This window comes from Pristis pectinata, chromosome 43, assembly GCF_009764475.1.
Source record: "Pristis pectinata isolate sPriPec2 chromosome 43, sPriPec2.1.pri, whole genome shotgun sequence".
Classification (NCBI taxonomy): Eukaryota; Metazoa; Chordata; class Chondrichthyes; order Rhinopristiformes; family Pristidae; genus Pristis; species Pristis pectinata.
This window is the reverse complement of record NC_067446.1, coordinates 3,694,050-3,715,512: the sequence shown is the minus strand read 5'-3', so window position 1 is coordinate 3,715,512 and position 21,463 is coordinate 3,694,050. Positions and strand designations below refer to the sequence as shown.

Sequence of the window (21,463 nt, the reverse complement as noted above, 5' to 3'; positions counted from 1 at the left end):
GTGGGAAGACCCGCGCGCTGGGAGCCCGGGGTGGGGGGGGGGGGGGGGGGGGGGGGGGGGGAGTGGACCGTCGCACACCTCGAGCCCTCCTCCTGGTCCTCAGCTCCACGTCCCCGGTGACCCGCCTTCGCCTGTTGCGAATCTCCCTCTGTTGACGAGGCATCTAAACCGGCGACCCAACACGGGAAAGTGGGGTTGGTCCATATCAGGTTTATTACCACTGAAATATGTCGTGAAACGTGTTGTTTTGCAGCAGCCAGATGTAAAAATCACGATAAGTTACACAAGTATTGTGTTCAGTTCTGGTCGCCTCATTATAGGAAGGATGTGGAAGCTTTAGAGAGGGTGCAGAGGAGATTTACCAGGATGCTGCCTGGATTGGAGAGCACGTCTTATGAATACAGGTTGAGCAAGCTGGGGCTTTTCTCTTTGGAGAGGAGGAGGATGAGAGGTGACTTGATAGAGGTGTACAAGAGGCATAGATCGAGTGGACAGTCAGAGACCTTTCCCCAGGGTGACAGTGGCTAAAACGAGGGGACATAATTTTAAGGTGACTGGAGGAAGGTATAAGGGGGATGTCAGGGGTAAGTTTTTTTACACAGAGAGTGGTGGGTGCGTGGAACGCACTGCCGGCAGAGGTTGTGGAGGCAGATACATTTGGGACATTTAAGAGACTCTTAGATAGACACATGATAGAGAAATGGGGGGCTATGTGGGAGGGAAGGGTTAGATAGAGCAGGATAAAATGTCGGCACAACATTGTGGGCCAAAGGGCCTGCACTGTGCTGTAATGTTCTATGTTCTATGTAAATAAATCAATAGTGCAAACGAGGAATAACGAGGCAGTGTTCATGGGTTCATGGACCGTTCAGGAATCTGATGGCGGAGGGGAAGAAGCTGTTCCTGAATCGTTGAGTGTGGTTCTTCAGGCTCCTGTCCCTCCTCCCCGATGGTAGGAACAAGAAGAGAGCATGTCCCGGATGGTGAGGGTCCTCAGTGACAGATGCTGCCTTCTTGAGGCGCCGCCTCTTGAAGATGTCCTCGACAGCGGGGAGGGTTGTGCCCGCGATGGAGCTGGCTGAGTCTACAACCCTCTGCAGCCTCCTGCGCGTTGGAGCCTCCGTACCAGGCGGCGATGCGACCAGTCAGAACACTCTCCGCTGTCCATCTGTAGAAATTTGCAAGAGTCTCTGGTGACGTCCCAAATCCCCTCAAACTCTTAACGAAGTCGAGCCAGTGGCGTGTCTTCTTCGTGATTGCATCGATGTTTTGGGTCCGGGATAGATCCTCGGAGATGTTGACGCCCAGGAACTTGAAGCTGCTCCCCCTTTCCACCGCTGACCCCTCAGTGAGGACCGGTTGTGTGTTCTCCCGACTTCTGCTTCCTGAAGCTTTCTGTGGCTGGGAAGTGGACTGAAGGACCTGTTTCTGTTGTGTGTGGCTCTGTGGGTCTGACAGCCCCTCCCGCCCCTTCGAACTGCACGGCACAGGAACAGGCCCTTCGGCCCAACCAGTCCACGGAAGTGCAGGGAGATGGACATTGTGCAGGCAGGAGGGATTAGTTTAGTGAGGCATATAATGACTAGTTTTAATTATTTCGGCACAACACCGTGGGCCGCAGGGCCTGTTCCTGTGCTGTACTGTTTCTGTAGAGTCTTACAGCAGGGAATGACCCGGGGTGGGTGGGTGGTCTCTGATTATGCTGACTGCTTGTCCACTCTATCTATTCCTCTTAATATTTTGTACACCTCTGTCATGTCTCCTCTGATCCTCCTCCTCTTCAAAGAGTAAAGCCCTAGCTCCCTCAGTCTCCCCTCATAATGCGAGTCTCTCCTCATAACGCAAGTCTGTTACATTGAGTTCGTACAGGGTGCATTGATGTAGTACAGGTAAAAACAATAACAGTACAGAGTAAAGTGTCACAGCTACAGAGAAAGTGCAGTGCAATAAGGTGCAAGGTCACAACAAGGTAGATCGTGAGGTCAGAGTCCATCTCATTGTATAAGGGAACCGTTCAATAGTCTTATCACAGTGGGGTAGAAGCTGTCCTTGAGCCTGGTGGTACGTGCCCTCAGGCTCCTGTATCTTCTGCCTGATGGGAGAGGAGAGAAGAGAGAACGACCCAGGTGGGTGGGGTCTTTGATTATGCCGGCTGCTTCACCAAGGCAGCGAGAGGTAAAGACAGAGTCCAAGGAGGGGAGGCTGGTGTCCGTGACGCGCTGGGCTTTGTGCACAACTCTCTGCAGTTTCTTGCGGTCCTGGGCAGAGCAGTTGCCGTCCCAAGCTGTGATGCATCCAGATAGGATGCTTTCAATGGTGCATCGATAAAAGTTGGTGAGTGTCAAGGGGGACATACCGAGTTTCTTTAGCCTCCTGAGGAAGTAGAGGCGCTGGTGAGCTTTCTTGGCTATGGCATCTACGTGATTTGACCAGGACAGGCTATTGGTGATGTTTACTCCCAGGAACTTGAAGCTCTCGACCTCAGCACCATTGATGTAGACAGGAGCATGGACACCGCCCCCTTTCCTGAAGTCAGTGACCAGCTCTTTTGTTTTGCTGACATTGAGGGATAGGTTGTTGTCATGACACCATGTCACTAGGCTCTCTATCTCCTTCCTGTACTCCGACACATTGTTATTTGAGATACAACCCACTACGGTGGTATCATCTGCAAACTTGTAGATGGAGTTAGAGCAGAATCTGGCCACACAGTCGTGAGTGTATCAGGAGTAGAGTAGAGGGCTGAGGACGCAGCCTTGTGGGGCGCCAGTGTTGGGAATAATGGTGCTGGAGGTGTTGCTGCCTATCCTCACTGATTGCGGTCTGTTGGTCAGAAAGTCAAGGATCCAGTTACAAAGTCTCCAGGGTTCTGGATTTTTGGAGTTGTATCTGGAGAATGTAACCCGACCTGACTAGTGCAAGCTCATCCCACCTGCTTCCTCCCCACCACCACCAACCCCCTCCCCACTCCCCACTCCTGCCCATCTCCCAATCGTCCTTCAGGTCCAGAATGGGGTGGCGATCGTACGCCCTCCGGGGCACCACGCCGAGAGCGACTACGCCTGTGGCTTCTGTTTCTTCAACAACGTGGCGCTGGCTGCTCGCTACGCACAGAAACTGGCTGGGCAAGACCTGCGGTAAGCAGGGGTTGAAACCCCCTTTCTAGTCCTGACGCCGATCTTTCAAAAGAAATCTTCCACCGTCTCAGCCCTCCGTGCTCGGTTACAAGTTCCAATGTTGCTTTTTGTATGTAAACGTCACGCCACAGTTGCACCCGCCCACCTGCGGAGGCGCTGTGGCGCGACGTTTGCAGCGACTTTGCCGATGGCTTGGTGCCTGGGAGCCCGGGTCTGGTTCTGAAGCAGAGTGGGAGATGTCACCGAGCAAAGGTTCAGAGGAGCATGCAGGAGGGAGTGGCAGAGAGATTTATTTGTGGGGGGGGGGCGGGGTAAGTTTCCGAGTTTGGGGGCTAGTCAGCAGGCTGTCGGGAAATGGGGGATGGTTGGTGAGGCGGGAGATTGAGAGGGGGTGGGGGGAGGAGCAGGTTGTGGAGACAGGGAGGTGGTTATAGAAATAGGGGCATAGGGGCCGGAGGGGGTTACAGAGATGGGGAGGGGCATAGGGGCCAGAGGGGGTCACAGAGATGTGGAGGGGCCTAGGGGCCGGAGGGGGTTACAGAGCTGGGGAAGGGTGTTGGGGCTGAAGGGGGTCACAGAGACGGCGAGGGGTGTAGGGGCCGGAGGGGGTCACAGAGACGGGGTGTAGGGGCCGGAGGGGGTCACAAGAGACAGGGCAGGATGTGGGGGCCGGAGGGGGTTACAGAGACGGGGAGGGGTCAGGGGCCGGAGGGGGTCACAGAGATGGGGAGGAGTGCGGGGGCCAAAAGGGGTCACAGATGGGGAGGGGTGCAGGGGGTTACAAAGATGGGGAGGGGGTTGGGGGCCAGAGAGGGGCAGAGACTGAGAGGGGTTTGGGGGCCAGAGGGGGTCACAGAGACAGAGCTGCCCTACATCCCTCTCCATTACCCCCTCCAGCTCTCGACCCATGTCAACCGATGCCGGCCAGACCAGTGTCATGTTGACTCACCCGCTGACCACCCCTCTCTCTCCTCCTCCCTGTCCTCCAGGGTGCTCATACTGGACTGGGATGTCCACCATGGCAACGGGACGCAGCACATGTTCGAGGACGATCCCAGGTAAACCCTCCCACCCCCAGGTGAAGCGTGTTCGAGTGGTCCGCTGACCTGCCAACTGAGGTAGGGTGAGGCATCACGTGGTAAAATAGCTGCCTCCCCAACCCCTTCACAGATGGTGGGGGGGATGGTCTCTGCGTTCCTGGGGTGCGGTTAGCCATGCAGGTGAGCAGAGTGAAGAGGGATCTCGACAGAAGAATCGGTATGCTCCTGTGATGTTCCCCTGTGTGAGAGGCAGTCAAAATGAGTTCTCCAGGGGCCTCAGTGCTGTCCGTTTGAATGAGAGTCACACAGGGACGGAAACAGGCCCTTCAGCCCAACCGAGCTAGTCCCGTTTGCCTTGTATCCCTCTGAACGTTCCCCATTCTTGTACCTGTCCAAGTACCATTGTACCCATCTCTACCACTTCCTCTGGCAGCTCGTTCCATACACCCACTCCGCACCACCCCCCACCCCGGGCAAGCACTTCCCCCGGACTCCTTCCGGACCGCAAACCTCTTCCCGTCTCTGTAACCCCTCTGGCCCCCAAACCACTTCTCAACTGTGTAACACCTCTCTGGCTCCCAAACCCCTCGCCGTCTCTGCAACCCCCTCTGGCCCCCAAACCCCTCCCCATCGCTGTAACCCCCCCCCCCCTCCGGCCCCCAAACCCCGTCTCTGTAACCCTCATCTGGCCCCCAAACCCTTTCCCGTCTCTGTAACCCCCCTCCGGTCCCCAAACCCCTCCCCGTCTCTGTAACCACCCCCTCCCGGCCCCCAAACCCCTCCCCTTCTCTGTAGCCCACCCCACCCCCATGTGTGCCTCCACAACTCAGAGGGGCGGGGAGGGGGAAAACGGGCTGAGCGGCCCCGCTGACCCTGCGCACCACTCTCTATTCCAGCATCCTGTACATCTCGCTTCACCGCCACGACCACGGCATGTTCTTCCCCAACTCGGAGGACGCCGACTACGACAGGGTGGGCAGGGGCAGCGGTGAGGGATTCAACGTCAACATCCCCTGGAATGGGAGCCGGATGGGGGACCCAGAGTATATGGCTGCCTTCCAGTGCATCATCATGCCCATCAGCTACCAGGTAACCCCACGCCTGTCGTGCGTCAGCCCACTGAGCCCCTCCAGCATTCCGTGTGTGGCTCTGCATTGCCGCACCGGCCATCTCCTGTGTCCCAGTGGCTGGGTTTGAGTGGCCTCTTCGGATCAGAATCGGGGTCATGGTCACCGAGCTGCACGCCTTCTTGGTGATTGCGTCGATGCGCCGTGCCCGGGACAGCTCCCCGGAGACGTTGGCGCCCAGGAACGTGAAGCTGCTTGCCCTTTCCGCCGCCGACCCCTCTGTGAGGACCGGTGTGCGTTACAAAAATAGTGTAAAAGAGGAATAACGAGGGAGTGTTCACGGGTTCACGGACTGTTCAGGAATCTGATGGCGGAGGGGAAGAAGCTGTTCTTGAAACGTTGAGTGTGGGTCAAGCTCCTGTACCTCCTCCCCAATGGTAGTAACGGGAAGCGGGCATGTCCCGGATGGTGAGGGTCCTCAGTGATGGATGCCGCCTTCTTGAGGCGCCGCCTCTTGAAGATGTCCTCGATGGCAGGGAGGGTTGTGCCCGTGATGGAGCTGGCTGAGTCTACGACCCTCTGCAGCCTCCTGCGCTTTGGAGCCTCTGTGCCAGGCGGTGATGCAACCAGTCAGAACACTCTCCACTGTACATCTGTAGAAATTTGCGAGAGTTTTTGGTGACGTATCGAATCTCCTCAAACTCCTAATGAAATAGAGCTGCTGGCGTGCCTCCTTCGCAATTGCATTGATGCGTTGGGCCTGGGTCAGATCTTCGGAGATGTTGACACCCAGGAACTTGAAGCTGCTCCCCCTTTCCACTGCTGACCCCTCAGTGAGGACTGGTGTGCATCTCCCGACTTCTCCTTCCTGAAGTCCACAGTCAGTTCCTCAGTCTTGCGACACCACTCAACCAGCCGATCTATCTCACTCCTGTACGCCTCCCCGTCGCTGTCTGGGATTCTGCCAACAACAGTGGTGTCATCGGTGAATTTATAGATGGCATTTGAGCTGTGCCCGGCCACACAGTCCTGAGTGTAGAGAGAGTAGAGCAGTGGGCTAAGCACATATCCTCGAGGTTCACACCCAGTGCCCTGTGAATCGCTTAATTGCACCAGCATCAGAGACACAACATTCACAAGAAAAACGTAAATTAAACAAGAGCAAACACATTTAGAACAAAAAAAGTCCACTGTAGTGCAAAATGGTCCCAGTGTTGCTGTACTGAGGCAGTGATTAGGGTTGTGCCGGTCGGTTCAAGAACCGAATGGTTGAAGGGAAGTCGCTGTTCCTGAACCTGGTGGTGTGGGGACTTCAGGCTTCTGTACCTCCTCCTGCCTGACAGGAGCTACGAGAAGACGGCGTGGCCCGGATGGTGGGGGGATCTTTGATGGTGGACGTTGCCTTCTTGAGGCATCTTCTCCTATAGATACCCCTGATGGTGGGGAGGGATGTGCCCGTGACCACTCTCTGCATGCATACAGAATGTGTATAACATACAGATAAATAGCCGGGTGTAAATGAAGATGCCACCCTCTCAGGAGGAGGGGTTGAGTCAGTATGTTCACAGGAGTTCAGAAGACAGAACGGTACAACACAGGATCAGGCCCTTCGGCCCAACATATCTGTTCTGAACACGATGCCAAATTAAACTAAATCCCTTCTGCCTACACAATGTCCACCTCCCTCCAGTCCCTGAACATACATGTGCCTGTCTACAAGCCTCTTAAACCCCTCTATCGCTTCTGCCTCCACCCCCACTCCTGGCAGCACATTCCAGGCACATACCGCTCTCTGTGTAAAAAAACTTGCCCCACAGATCGCCTTTCCCCTCCGTCACCTTAAATGTATTCCCAAAATGTCGTGTCATCTGGGCACGTGTCAAGAAACGCGATTTGTGGGGGAAAGAAAAGCTTCCTGTTCCTTTTATCCACGTAAGTTCTGTGAGAGCGGGTTTTTCGGCGTGAGACAGCATGGAGACAGGCCCTTCGGCCCAAGTTGGGAAGTCAAATTGCAGCCGTATCGAACTTTGGTCAGGCCGCACTTGGAGTACTGTGTGCAGTTCTGGTCGCCCCCATTACAGGAAGGGTACGGGGGCTTTGGAGAGGGTGCAAGAGAGGTTCATCAGGATGCTGCCTGGATTAGAGAGCATGAGTTTATAAAGAGAAGTTAGGTTCTTTTTTCTGGAGTGTCAGAGGCCGAGGGACAATCTGTAATCTGTTCTTCCCAACCCACGCCCCCCCCAGATCCGAGCCCTCACCCACACACACAGGAACCCACCGACCCTGCACGTTTGTCAGGACGTTGGTGGGAATCGGAGCACCCGGGGGAAACCCACAGGGTCACGGAGAGGGTGCAGACTCCACACGTTCGTGTACACACACGCACGCACGGATTGAACCCAGGTCTCTGCTGTGTGAGTTCTGGAACTCAGACCTGGCCATCGGTGGGAGAGGGGGTGGGTTTGGGAGGTGTCACCAGAGCAGTCCTGGGCGAGGGACCACGGGGCGTCCTGTAGACGGCGCGGCCACTGTGGTGGTGGGGAGGGGGGTGCCACTGATGCAGTAGTGAAAGCAATGTGACAATATCTATCTCCCCCCTCTTCCCCCACCTCCCCTCCCGCTCCTCCCCTCCCCGCTCCCCCGCCTCCCTTCCCCTCTACCCCATCCCTCCCGCCTCCCCTCCCCTCCACCCCTTCCGCTCTCCCGCCTCCTCTCCCACCTCCCCATCCCTTCTCCTATCCCCCCGGCCCACTCTTCCCGCTCCCCACCCCCCCCCCAGTTTCAGCCAGAGCTGGTGCTGATCTCGGCCGGATTCGACGCAGCCCGCGGGGACCCATTGGGTGGGTGTCAGGTGACCCCGGAGTGCTACGCCCACATGACCCACATGCTGCAGTCACTGGCTGGCGGGAGAGTGGTGATGGTGCTGGAGGTGAGGAGAGGGCTCTCCATGAACCACGGTGAGGTGGTGGTTTGTGGGGTCAAAGTCGGGGGTTTGCTGAGGACTCAGGATATCCGTATTAACAGGAGGGTCCCAGGGAGTTTAGCAATTACAGGGGGTCCTGCGGAGTGTGTCGGTATTTACAGGGGTTCCCGGGGAGCACATCAGTATTTACAGGGGGTCCCGTGGAGTGTGTCGGTATCTACAGGAGATCCCAAGGTATGTATCGGTATTAACAGAGGGTCCCAGGGAGTGTGTCGGCGTTTGCAGGGGATCCTCGAGGAGTGTGTCAGTATTTACAGGGAGTCCCCGGAGAGTGTTTCAGTATTTACAGGGGTCCCCGGGGAGTGTTTCAGTAATTACAGGTGTTCCCCGGAGAGTGTGACAGTATTTACAGGGGGCCCCAGGGAGTGTGAAGGTAGTTATAGGGGGTCCCCGGGGAGTGTGAATGGTACTTACAGGGGGTTCCAGGAAGAGTGTCAGTATTTACAGGGGTTCAGGGATCCTGGGGGAGTTTGTCGTTATATACAGGGGGTGCCCGGGGAGCGTATCAGTATTTAAAGGGGGTCCCCGGAGTGTGTGATGGTATTTACAGGGGGTCCGGGGGGAGTGTGTCAGTAATTACAGGGAGTCCCAGGGAGAGTGTCAGTCAATTACAGGGGGTCCCCAGGGAGTGTGTTAGTTTGTACAGGGAGTCCCCAAGGAATGTGTCGGTATTCACAGGGTGTCCTCATGGAGTGTGTCAGTATCTGCAGGGGGTCCCGGTGAGTTTGTCAGTATTTACAGGGGCTCCCCGGAGAGTGTGTCAGTATCTGCAGAGGTTCCCCGTTGTGTGTCAGTATTTACAGTGGGTCCCGGGGAGTGTGTCAGTATCTGCAGGGTGTGCCCGGGGAGTGTGTCAGTATTTACAGGGGTCGGCAGGGAGTGTGTCAGTATCTACACGGGGTCCCGGTAAGTGTGTCAGTATTACGGGGACCCCGAGGATTTTGTCGGTATTTACAGGGGGTCACCAGGTAGTATATCAGTATTTACAGAGGGACCCCGGGAAGTGTGTCAGTATATACAGGGGATCCCAGGGAGTGTGTCAGTATTACGGGGGACCCTGGGGAGTGTGTTGGTATTTACAGCAGGTCCCCAGGGAGTATATCAGTATTTACAGAGGGACCCTGGGATGTATGTCAGTAATTATAGTGGGTCCACGGTGAGTGTGTCAGTATCTGCAGGGGGTCCTGGGGGAGTGTGTCAGTATATTAGAGGGGGTCCCCGGCGAGTGTGTTACAAGTTACAGGGTGTCTCCAAGGATTGTGTTGTGATTAGCGGGGTCCCGGTGTGTGTGTCGGTATTACCGGGGTGTCTCGCCGAGAGGGTCGGTACTTACAGAGGGCCCCGGAGTGTGTGCCGATATTTACAGGGGGTCCCCGGAGTGAGTGATGGTATTTACAGTGGGTGCCTGGGGAGAGTGTCGGTATATACAGGGCTTCCCGGGGAGTGTGTCAGTACAGGGGATCCCAGGGCAGTGTGTCAGTATTACAGGGGGTCCCCGAGGAGTGTGCAGTATTTACAGGGGGTCCTAGGGAGTGTGACGGTATGTACAGCGGGTCCCCATGGAGTGTCGATATTTACACAGGGTTCTCGGGGAGTGTGCCTGTAATTACAGGGTGTCTCTGGGGAGTGTGTCAGTTTTTACAGGGGGTCCTGGGGAGTGTGTCAGTATCTGCAGGGGATCCCGAGGTGTGTATCGGTATTAACAGGGGGTTCCTGGGAGTGTGTCGGTATTTACAGGGGATCTCCGTGGAGTGTGTCAGTAGCTACAGGAGATCCCCAGGGCGCGTCAGTATTTAACAGGGGGTTCTCGAAGAGTGTTTCAGTATTTACAGGAGGTCCCTGGGGAGTGTTTCAGTAATTACAGGGGTTTCCCGGGGAGTGTGACAATATTTACAGGGTGTCCCAGGGGAGTGTGTCGGTTAATACAGGGGGTCCCCAGGGAGTGTGTCAGTATACACAGTGGGTCCCCGGAGAGTGTGTTGGTATTAACAGGGGGTTCCAGGGAGGTTTTGGTATCAACAGGGGGTCCCGGGGGAGTTTGTCAATATTTACAGGGAGTCCCGGGAAAATGCGTTTGTATTTACAGGGGTACCCCGGAGAGTGTGCCTGTATTTACATGGGGTCCCCAGAGTGTGTCGGTACTTACAGGGGGTCCCAGGGAGTGTGACAGTACTTATAGGGGGTCCCAGGGAGGGTGTTGTTATTTACACAGGGTTCCCGGGGACTGTGTCAATGTTTACAGGGTGACCCGTTGAGTGTGTCAGTATTTACAGCGTGTTCTGGGGAGTGTGTCGATATTTACAGCGGGTCCCTGGGGAGTGCGTCAGTATTTACAGGGGGGTCCTGGGGAGTGTGTCAGTATTAACAGGGGGTCTTGGAAGAGTGTGTCAGTATTTAAAGGGGGTCCCAGGGAGTGTGTCATTATTTACAGAGGGTCCCCAGGCATGGTGTTGTTATTACAGGGTGGTCCGGGGGAGTGTGTCGGTATTTACAGGGGGTCCTGCGAGAGTGTGTCAGTATTAACAAGGGATCCCGGGGAGTGTGTCAGTATTTACAGGGGTGATGGGCCGTGTGTCAGTAATTACAGGGGTTCCCCGGGGAGTGTGACAGTATTTACAGGGGGCCCCAGGGAGTATGTTGGTATCTACAGGGGGCCCCGGGGAGTGTGAACGGTATTTATAGGGGGTTCCAGGAAGAGTGACGGTAAATACAGGGTGTCCCCGAGGATTGTGTCAATATTTACAGGGTGTCACCGAGCAGGGGGTCCCCGGAGCGTGTGACGGTATTCACAGGGGGTCCCGGGGCGTGTGTCATTAATAACAGGGGGTCCCCGGGGAGTGTTTCAGTATTATACAGGAGGTCTCCAGAGTGTGTGATGGTATTTACAGGGGCTCCAGGGGGGAGTGTGTCAGTATTTACGGGGAGTCCCAGGGAGAGTGTCAGTAAATCACAGGGAGTGTGTCAGTATTTACAAGGGGACCCGTGGAGTGTGTCAGTATGTACAGGGGTCCCTGGGAGGGTGTCAGTATTTACAAAGTGTCCCCGGGGAGTGTGTCAGTATCTGCAGGGGGTCCCAGGGGAGATTGTAAGTATATACAGGGGGTCCCCGGTAAGTGCATTAGTATATACAGGGGGTCCACGGGAGTGTGTCAGTATCTACAGGGGTCTCCGGGGAGTGTGTTAGTATCTGCAGGTGTTCCCTGATGTGTGTCAGTATCTTCGAGGTTCCCCAGGAAGTGTGTAGGTAATTACAGGGGGTTCGAGGGAATGTGTCAGTATATACAGGGCGTCCCGGGGAGTGTGTGTCGGTATTTACAGGGGGTCCCGGGGAGAGTGTCGGTATTTGCAGGGGTCCCCAGGGAGAGTGTCGGTATTAACAGGGGGTCCCCAGGGAGTATGTCAGTATTTACAGGGGGACACTGGGGTGTATGTCAGTAATTACAGGGGGTCCCCGGGGAGTGTGTCAGTACTTACAGGGGGTTTCGTGAAGTGTGTCAGTAATTACAGGGGTTCCCAGGGAGTGTGTCAGTAATTACAGGGGTTCCCAGGGAGCATGTCAGTATATACAGGGGGTCCTGGGGAGTGTGTCAGTATTTCAGGGGGACCCGTGGAGTGTGTCAGTATTTACAGGGGTCCCCAAGGAGTGTGTCAGTATTTACTGGGGGTCCTGGCGACAGTTGGTATTTACAGGGGGTCCCTGGGAGTGTGTCAGTATTACAGGGGTCCCTGTGGAGTGTGTTGGTATTTACAGGGTGTCCCCAGAGAATCCCCGGGGTGTATGTCAGTAATTACTGTGGGTCCCCAGGGAGTGTGTCATTACTTACAGGAGGTCCCGTGAAGTGTGTCAGTAGTTACAGGTGTTCCTGGGGATCGTGTTGTTATTTAACGGGGTCCCAGGGAGTGTGTCAGTAATTACAGGGGGTCTCCGGGTGGTACGTTTGTATATACAGGAGTACCCCGGAGTGTGTGACGGTATTTACGAGGGGACACGGGGAGTATGTCAATATTTGCAGGGAGTCTCGGGGAGAGTGTTGGTTTTTAACAGGGGGTCCCCAGGGATCGTGTCGGTATTCACAGGGGGTTCTCGAAGATTGTGCCTGTAATTAGAGGGAATCCCCGGAGTGTGTGTCCGTATTCATAGGGGTCCCGGGGAGAGTCGGTATTTACATGGGGTCGCTGGGGAGTGCGTCACTATATACAGGGTATCCTGGGAAGGTTGTTGGTATTTGTAGGGGGTCCCCGGTGAGTGTGTCAGTATTTACAGGGGGTCCCGGGATGTGTCTTGGTATTAACAGAGGGTCCCTGGGGAGTACGTCAGTATATACAGGTGGTCCCCAGGAGTGTGTCGGTATTTACAGGGGGTCCCGGGGAGTGTGTTGGTATGTACAGGGGGTCCCCAGGGAGTGTGTCGGTATATACAGGGGGTCCCCAGGGAGTGTGTTGGTATTGACAGGGTCCCCAGGGTGTGTGTCTGTATTCACAGGGGGTCCCCAGGGAGTGTATCAGTATATACAGGGAGTCCCGGGTAGTGTGTCGTTATTCACAGGGGGTGCCCGGGGAGTGTGTCAGTACTGACAGGGGGTCCCCGGGGAGTGTGTTCGTTGTCTGGGATTGGGTGTGGATGTTGGCTGTGGTCAGGACGAGAGTTTCCCCTGGCCCAGATGTTTTGTAGCCCAGTCGTCTATCATCTCCCCTGTGGCGTTCTCCGCTGCACAACCAACATCGCCGTGGTCAGGCTGCGTTCCTGGCCCTGGTTTGATGACGGTGGGACGCACCCTCGGTTCTGTGACACCCCTTTCACCCTGTCTCTCTCTCCCCCCCCACTGCAGGGAGGCTACAACCTGACCTCGATCTCCGAGTCCATGTCCATGTGCACGCGGACCTTGCTGGGTGACACCCCGCCCTACCTCGAGCCGCTGGCCGTGCCCCTCCCCAGCGCCCTGGAGACCATCGGCAATGTGATTGCGGCTCAGCGGAATTACTGGTCCTGCCTCCGACTGCTGAGTAAGCACGTGACGTAGGGAGAGGGATTGAGTCGGTCTGGCTTCCGTTCAGGGGACCAGAGCCAAGCGACGGGCCCTTCGTCGCACCCTGTCTGTGCTGACCATGATGTCACACTAAACTAATCCTTTCCACCTCCTGTCCCGTCGTATCTGCCTCCGCCCCCACCCCTGGCACATGCCAGGGACCCACCGCTCCCTGTGTAAATAAAACTTGCCCCGCACATCTCCTTTGAACTTTCCCCCTCGCACTTTAAATGAACGTCCTCTAGTATTTGACATTTCTACCCTGAGGAAAAGTCTCTGTCTATCTCTGCCTCTCATAATTTTATGAACCCCTATCAGGTCTCCCTCCAGCCTCCGCTGCTCCAGAGAAAGCAACCCCAAGTCTGTCCAGCTTCTCCTTGTAGCTTATGCCCTCTTAATCCAGGCAGCATCCTGGTGAACCTCTTCTGCACCCTCTCCGAAGCCCCCACACCCTTCCTGCAACGGGGCGACCAGAACTGCGCACCTCAAGTGCGGCCGAACCAAAGTTTAATCCAGCTTGCAGCATGACTTCCTGACTCGACGCCCGGACCGATGAAGGCAGGCGTGCCGTACGCCTTCTTCTCCGCCCTGTCTACTTGTGTGCGGCCACTTTCAGGGAGCTGTGGACTTGGACCCCAAGATCCCTCTGTACATCAGTGCTGTTGATGGTCCTGCCATTAACTGCAGACTTTCTCCTTACATTTGACCTCCCAAAGCTCAACACCTCACACGTGCTCGGATTAAACTCCATCTGCCACTTGTCTGCCCAGATCTGTACATCTATATCCTGCTAGATCTTCTGACAGCCCTCTGCACTGTCCACAGCTTCACCAATCTGTGTGTCATCTGCGGACTTACCAACCCAGCCGTTCACATTTTCATCTACTTGTGCACGTCACAAACAGCAAGGGCCCCAGCATCGATCCCTGCGGAACACCACGGGTCAAAATGACACCCCTCTGCCACCCCCCTCTGTCTTCCATGGGCAAGTAATTCTGAATCCAAGTCACCGTAGATCCCCTGCATCAGCCTCCCATGGGGGACAATGTCAACTGCCTTACTGAATCTAATCTAAAAGCCTTTTAAACCCCTCTATCGTATCTGCCTCCACCCCCACCCCTGGCAGCACAATCCAGGCACCCACGGCTCTCTGTGTGAAAGAATTGCCCCACGCATCTCCTTTAAACTTCCCCCACCCCCGCGCCCCCCTCACCTCAGACTCATGCCCTCTAGTATTTGCCACTTCTATCCTTGGGACTGTCTACGCCTCTGAGAATTTTCTAAACCTCCATCAGGTCTCCCCTCAGCCTCCGCCGCTCTGGAGAAAACAACACCAGTTTGTCCAAATTCTCCTTATAGCTCCTGGCCTCTAATCCAGGCAGCCTCCCGGTGAACCTCTCCCGCACCCTCTCCAAAGCCCCCACGTGGACGTCATTGAGCCCATCGATAAGGTTCCCCATTGGAAACTGATCCAAAAGGTTGGAGTCTATGGAATCCAAGACAAACCAGCAAATTGGATCCAAAATTGGTTTGGTAGTTGGAGTGGGGGGTTGTTTTTACAATTGGACGCCTGTGACCAGTGGTGTTCGCCAGAGATCGGTGCTGGGACCTTTACTGCCCGTTGTATACGTTAATGACCTGTAGAGCAATGTCGGGCGTATGGTTGGTCACTGGTGGTGGGGTTGACGGTGTGGTGGGTTGTCATTGGCTTCAGGGTGACATTGACCGGCTGGTAGAGTGGGGCAGGGCGATGTCGGATGGAGTTTAATCTCGATGGGTGTGAGGTGATGCACTTTGGGAGGGCTAATCAATGTAGGACACACACTGTGAGTGGTGGGGAGTGTGGAGGAACAGAGAGACCTCGGTGTACAAGGGTAGGACACACACCGTGAATGGTGGGGAGTGTTGAGGGACAGAGGGACCTCTGTGTATAAGGGTAGGACACACACCATGAATGGTAGGGCCTTAGGGAGTACTGAAGGAGGCAGCGCAGGTGGGTAAGGTGGTGAGAAAGCGTACGGGACACTTGCCTTCATCAGCCGGGGACCTTGGACTTGTACACCGAGATCTCTCTGTTATTCAATTCTCTTTCTCACCCCCTCTTTCTTTCTCTCTCTCTCTTCTCTCCTTCTCCCCCCTCTCGCCCCCCTCCTCCCTCCCTCTCCCTCCCTCCCTCTCCCTCCCTCCCTCTCCTCCCTCCCTCTCCTCCCTCCCTCTCCTCCCTCCCTCTCCTCCCTCCCTCTCCTCCCTCCCTCTCCTCCCTCCCTCTCCTCCCTCCCTCCCTCTCCTCCCTCCCTCTCCTCCCTCCCTCTCCTCCCTCCCTCTCCTCCCTCCCTCTCCTCCCTCCCTCTCTCTCCCCCTGGAGTCTCATGGAAGGGGAAGATCCCACAGCCCCCGCCGTGCCCCCCCAAGTGATGGAGAAGGCCCCAGTATTGGTCTTGCTCCGCGAGTGGGTCACACGCCGTTCCACTCTGTGGGATCTTGCTGCGCGCGGATTTGGCTGCCAGGAGTGTGGTCCGTGTGCGTCGCTGACCTGTCTGTTGTTTTCTGATCCCAGTTCCTGACCTGGAACCTCAGAACCAGGCCTCGATGACCCGAAGAGCTTCTGTATGGGGGCAGCAGCAGCTTTCCCAGGGTACGTCCGCCCTCCGGTCAAACTCCCAACAATCCACCTTCCGGTTCCTAGCATGTCCCTTTCTCTTGTTCCCTTTACACCCACCGGGGCCCCGTCTCCCACTCCCTTTAGACCCACCGGGACCCCGTCTCCCGCTCCCTTTAGAACCACCGGGACCCCGTCTCCCACTCCCTTTAAACCCACCGGGGCCTCGTCTCCCATGCTTGGGGAAAGCTTTAACAGACGGTGTTTTATAACAAGTATTGCAAGGAATATCTTGTGATTTTTTTCCCCCCATCTCTTGCAGCAGAGTCACCCAGTTATTCTTCAGCCAGGAGAGGATCATTTTGGGGTCAGCCAGACAACAGCTCCCAGGGTGTGTATATCAGCAGAGTCCTTCTGTGTCAAACCAGTCAGTGTACACATCGCTCCCTTTAAACCCACCGGGACCCCGTCTCCCGCTCTCTTTAAGCCCACTGGGTCCCCGTTTCCCATGCTTGGAGAAAGCTTTAATGTGTGGTAGTTTGTAATGAATATTGCAAGGAACATCTAGTGATTACCTTTATTGTGGTCTCTACAGCCAAGCCATCCAGTTATTCTTCAGTCAGGAGAGGATCAGTTTGGGGTCAGCCAGACAACAGCTCCCAGGGTGTGTATATCAGTAGAGTCCTTCTGTGTCAGACCAGTCAGTGTACACATCGCTCCCTTTAAACCCACGGGGATCCCGCCCATCGGGACCCCATCTCCCGCTCCCTTTAAACCCACCAGGTCCCCGTTTCCCATGCTTGGAGAAAGCTTTAATGTGTGGTAGTTTGTAATGAATATTGCAAGGAACATCTAGTGATTACCTTTATTGTGGTCTCTACAGCCGAGCCATCTGGTCATTCTTCAGTCAGGAGAGGATCAGTTTGGGGTTAGCCAGACAGCAGCAGAGTCCTTCCGTGTCAAGCCAGCCACTGTTTAAATGGCTCCCTTTAAACCCACCGGGGCCCCGTCTCCCTTTAAACCCACCGGGAACCCCATTTCTCACTCCCTTTAAACCCACCAGGACCCCGTCTCCCGCTCCCTTTTACCCCACTGGTGCCCCATTTCCCACTCCCTTTACACCCAGCAGAGCCCCATCTCCCGATCCCTTTAAACCTACCGGAGCCCTGTGTCCCGCTCCCTTTAAACCCACCGGGGCCCTGTGTTCCCGGGACCTGCTATTCCCTCTGTGCCACCCATGGGTGTGACTGAACCTCCTGGATATCTCCGTCAAGATATACGCCCTACCGATAGAATACCAGACCCACTGTCTTGTTATAATCAACAAGCCCATCACCCATCTGTAGCAGTGCCCTGACTTTCCCCGAACTCATAGCTAACACCACAACTTAAAGGTACCCCTCCCCTGTTCCAGCAGGGACCATCTTGTAAATTGGCTGTGGAGAGCAAACGTGAATCATTCCCGTAACGTGCAGCTTCTCTTCCCCTCTCTGCCGCCTTACCCTGTGTGTCTCTCACTCCGTAGTTACGCTCTCAACGGTTCGAGGGGACACCTCAGGTCACCAAGTACCAACAGACACGTCACCAGATTCTGTTTCTCGGGGTATGTATATCATCCAGCACTGAATTACATCTGGCCTTGAACTATGTGGTTGAATTATTATAACAGTACTCATAGAACCATAGAACAGTACAGCACACTACAGGCCCTTCGGCCCACAATGTTGTGCCGACCTTTAAACCTCACCTAAGACTATCTAACCCCTTCCTCCCACATATCCCTCTATTTCAAATTCCTCCATATGCTTATCTAGCAATCTCTTGAACTTGACCAATGTACCTCCTCCACCACCACTCCAGGCAGTGCGTTCCATGCCCCAACCACTCTCTGGGTGAAAAACCTCCCTCTGATATCTCCCTTGAACCTCCCACCCATTACTTTAAAGCCATGCCCTCTTGTATTGAGCATTGGTGCCCTGGGAAAGAGGTGCTGGCTGTCCACTCTATCTATTCCTCTTAATATTTTGTACACCCCTATCATGTCTCCTCTCATCCTCCTCCTCTGCAAAGAGTAAAGCCCTAGCTCCCTCAGTCTCTCCTCATAATGCACACTCTCTAAAGCAGGCAGCATCCTGGTAAATCTCCTCTGCACCCTTTCCAACACCTCCACATCCTTCCTATAATGAGGCGACCAGAACCGGACACAGTACTCCAAGTGTGGTCTAACCAGAGTTTTGTAGAGCTGCATCATTACCTTGCAGCTCTTAATCTTGATCCCACGACTTATGAAAGCTAACATCCCATAAGCTTTGTTAACTACCCTATCCACCCTATTTATCCACCTGATAAATCTCTTCAAGGAGATAACCAAGAGGGTAGATGAGGGTAGGGTTGTAGATGGGGTTGGTGCTGGGTCCTTGATATAATTTGTATAAACGATTTCAGAATCAGGTTCATTATCACTGACGTATGTCATGAAATGTGTTGTTTCGCGGCAGCAGTACAGTGCAAGACATAAAAATTACTATGTTACAAAAATAGTGCAAAAGTAGAATCTAAAGTTGTATTCATGGGTTCACGGACCGTTCAGGAATCTGATGGTGGAGGGGAAGAAGCTGTTCCTGAATCGTTAAGCGTGGGTCTTCAGGCTCCTGTACCTCCTCCCCGAGGGTAGTAACGAGAAGAGGGCATGTCCCGGGTGGTGAGGGTCCTCAGAGAAGGATGCCGCCTTCTTGAGGCACCGCCTCTCGAAGATGTCCTCGATGGCAGGGAGGGTTGTGCCCGTGATGGAGCTGGCTGAGTCTACAACCCTCTGCAGCCTCTCGCGATCCTGTGCGTTGGAGCCTCCTTACCAGGCGGTGATACAACCAGTCAGAACGCTCTCTGCTGTACATCTGTAGCAATCTGCAAGAGTCTCTAGTGACGTACCAAATCTCCTCAAACTCTTTAACGATGTAGAGCTGCTGGCGTGCCTTCTTCGTGATTGCATCAATGTGTTGGGCCCAGGATAGATCCTCCGAGATGTTGACGCCCAGGAACTTGAAGCTGCTCACCCTTCCCACTATTGATTTGGACGTGAATGTTCAAGGCATGGTTAGCAAGTTTGCGGATGTTTGCGGACTGACCTTCATCGGTCAGGGCACTGAGTACAGGAGCTGGGACATCAGGTTGCAGTTGTACAAGGCCGCACCTGGAGTACTGTGTACAGTTTTGGTCTCCCTGTTATAGGACAGAGGTCATTAAATGGAAAAGAGTGCAGGGAAGCTTTAGAAGGATGTGGCCGGGACTCAAGGTCTGGGTTATAGCGAGAGTTTGTGCAGGGTAGGGCTTTATTCATTGGAACATAGAAGACTGAGGGGTGACCTTACAGAGGTGTATAAAATCATGAGGGGCATCGATAGGGTGAATGTGCACAGTCTTTTCCCCCCAGGGCTGGGGAAATCATGAACTAGAGGACACAGGTTTAAGGTGAGAGGGGAAAGAGATTTAAAGGGGACCTGAGGGACAACTTTTTCACCCAGAGGGTGGTGGGTATATGGAACAAGCTGCCAGAGGAAGGTATATTAACCACATTCAAAAGGCATTTAGATACATGTGTGCACAGGTGCAATGAAAATCTTACATGCAGCAGCATCACAGGCACAGAGCATCATGTAAGCAGCATTCACAAGAATTGTACACAATTTTTACAAGAAAGAACACAATTAGGACAAAAAAAAGTCTATTGTAGTGCAAAGCAGTCCCAGTGTTGCTGTACTGAGGCAGTGATTAGGGTTGTGCCGGTCGGTTCAAGAACCCAATGGTTGAAGGGAAGTCGCTGTTCCTGAACCTGGTGGTGTGGGGACTTCAGGCTTCTGTACCTCCTGCCCAGCGGGAGCTGCGAGAAGATGGTATGAACCGGGTGATGGGCATCTTCAATGATGGACGTTGCCTTCTGAAGCACTGCCTCCTGTAGATACTCCCGATGGTGGGGAGGGATGTTCCCCGTGATGTACTGGTAAATTGGTTTATTATTGTTACATGTACCGAGGTCCAGTGAAAAACTTGTATACTGTTCATACAGATCAATGCATGACATGGTGCATTGAGGTAGTACAAGGTAAAACAATAACAGAATGCAGATTAAAGTGTTACAGTTACAGAGAAAGTGCAGTGCAGGCAGATGATAAGGTGCAAGGGCCACGATGAGGTGGATTGTGTGGTTGAGTCCATCTTACTGTGCTAGGGGACCGTCAATAGTCTTACACCAGCGGGATAGAATCTGTCCGTGAGCCTGGTGGTACGTGCTTTCAGGCTTTTGTATCTCCTGCCCGATGGGAGGGGGGGAGAAGAAAGAATGTCCCGGGGTGGGTGGGGGTCTCTGATTACGTCGGCTGCTTTCCCGAGGCAGCGGGAAGTGTAGACAGAGTCCACGGAGGGGAGGCTGGTTCCCGTGACACGCTGGGCTGTGTCCGTAACTCTGCGGTTTCTTGCGGTCCCAGGCAGAGCAGTTGCCGTCCCGAGCCGTGATGCATCCGGATCGGATGTTTTCTACGGTGCATCTGTATAAATTGGTGAGGGTTGATGGGGACGTGCCGAACTTCTTTATCCTCCTGAGGGAGTAGAGGCGCTGGTGAGCTTTCTGGGCTGTAGCATCTACGTGGTTGGACCAGGACAGGCTGTTGGTGATGTTCACTCCCAGGAACGTGAAGCTCTCAACCCTCTCGACCTCAGCACCATTGATGTAGACAGGTGCATGTGCACCACCCCCTTTCCTGAAGTCAATGACCAGCTCTTTTGGTTTGCTGACATTGAGGGAAAGGTTGTTGTCATGACACCATGTCACTCAGCTCTCTCAGTTCTCCACTCAATGCAGTTTCTTACGTTCCTTGGGCACTCAAATTGCCATACCAGACCGTGACGCACGACTTTGACACACCCTCCGATACCCCAGAGAAAACATTCCGAGTTTCCGGCTGCATTACTGACCTACCTCCTTCTCTCCCCACAGTGGAGTCCGTGGCTGGGTCCTCTCAGAGCAGAAAGCAGTCGACAGAAACACAGCAATCGACTCTCACCCAAGGTAGGCACGTGCAGCGCGGGGTTAAAACACCTACACTTTCTTTCCACTGTGAGCGCCCAGTTAGAATGGGAACCACCCATGTAAACGTCACGCTGAAATGACACCCTGCCACTGCAGAGGTGCCACAGGGAAACAGGTGTCCGTTCGAGAAAAAGACAGGGATTTTGAACAGGGATATAAAGACCTCCATCAAATCCATGCCGTTAGTTGGGACTAAGATCCACTGGGGCAGACTGTCCCAGGACAGAACGGTGGACAAGTCAGTCCGTGTGAGCCTGTACCCAGGACGGCAGTCGTCACCTCTGATACGCTGAGTCTCGCCGTTCCTGCTGTGCGCCTGAAAGTATTGGGTTCGAGCTTCAGGTCTGATGCACTCCTAGTGATGGAGTGCCGCGGGAGGGGTGATCGGGGGAGAGCGCCGCGCCACGGGACGGACGGCGGGGAGTGAGTGGTGTGCCGCAGGAGGAACAGCGGGGAGCGAGCACCGTGCTGTGGGAGGGCTGGCGGGGAGGGAGTGCCACGTGGGGGCCGGCGGGGAGGGAGCGCCT

General features: G+C 54.7%; 1 protein-coding gene across 11 annotated transcripts in view; it reads left to right on the top strand.

The window, feature by feature from the left end:
• Nucleotides 1–21,463, top strand: part of hdac6 (histone deacetylase 6) — a 70,926-nt gene that overhangs the window by 30,620 nt on the left and 18,843 nt on the right. For 7 of the 11 annotated variants that reach the window (XM_052009040.1, XM_052009044.1, XM_052009038.1 and 4 more), the window contains exons 20-29: nt 3,004–3,137; nt 4,127–4,195; nt 5,074–5,266; nt 8,024–8,173; nt 13,057–13,231; nt 15,812–15,889; nt 16,176–16,244; nt 16,449–16,517; nt 17,379–17,456; nt 20,844–20,915. In XM_052009040.1, the coding sequence (XP_051865000.1) occupies nt 3,004–3,137; nt 4,127–4,195; nt 5,074–5,266; nt 8,024–8,173; nt 13,057–13,231; nt 15,812–15,889; nt 16,176–16,244; nt 16,449–16,517; nt 17,379–17,456; nt 20,844–20,915 (1,087 nt within the window). The remainder of the gene's footprint in view (nt 1–3,003; nt 3,138–4,126; nt 4,196–5,073; nt 5,267–8,023; nt 8,174–13,056; nt 13,232–15,811; nt 15,890–16,175; nt 16,245–16,448; nt 16,518–17,378; nt 17,457–20,843; nt 20,916–21,463) is intronic. The other 4 variants (XM_052009039.1, XM_052009043.1, XM_052009042.1 and 1 more) reach the window with 4 other exon arrangements.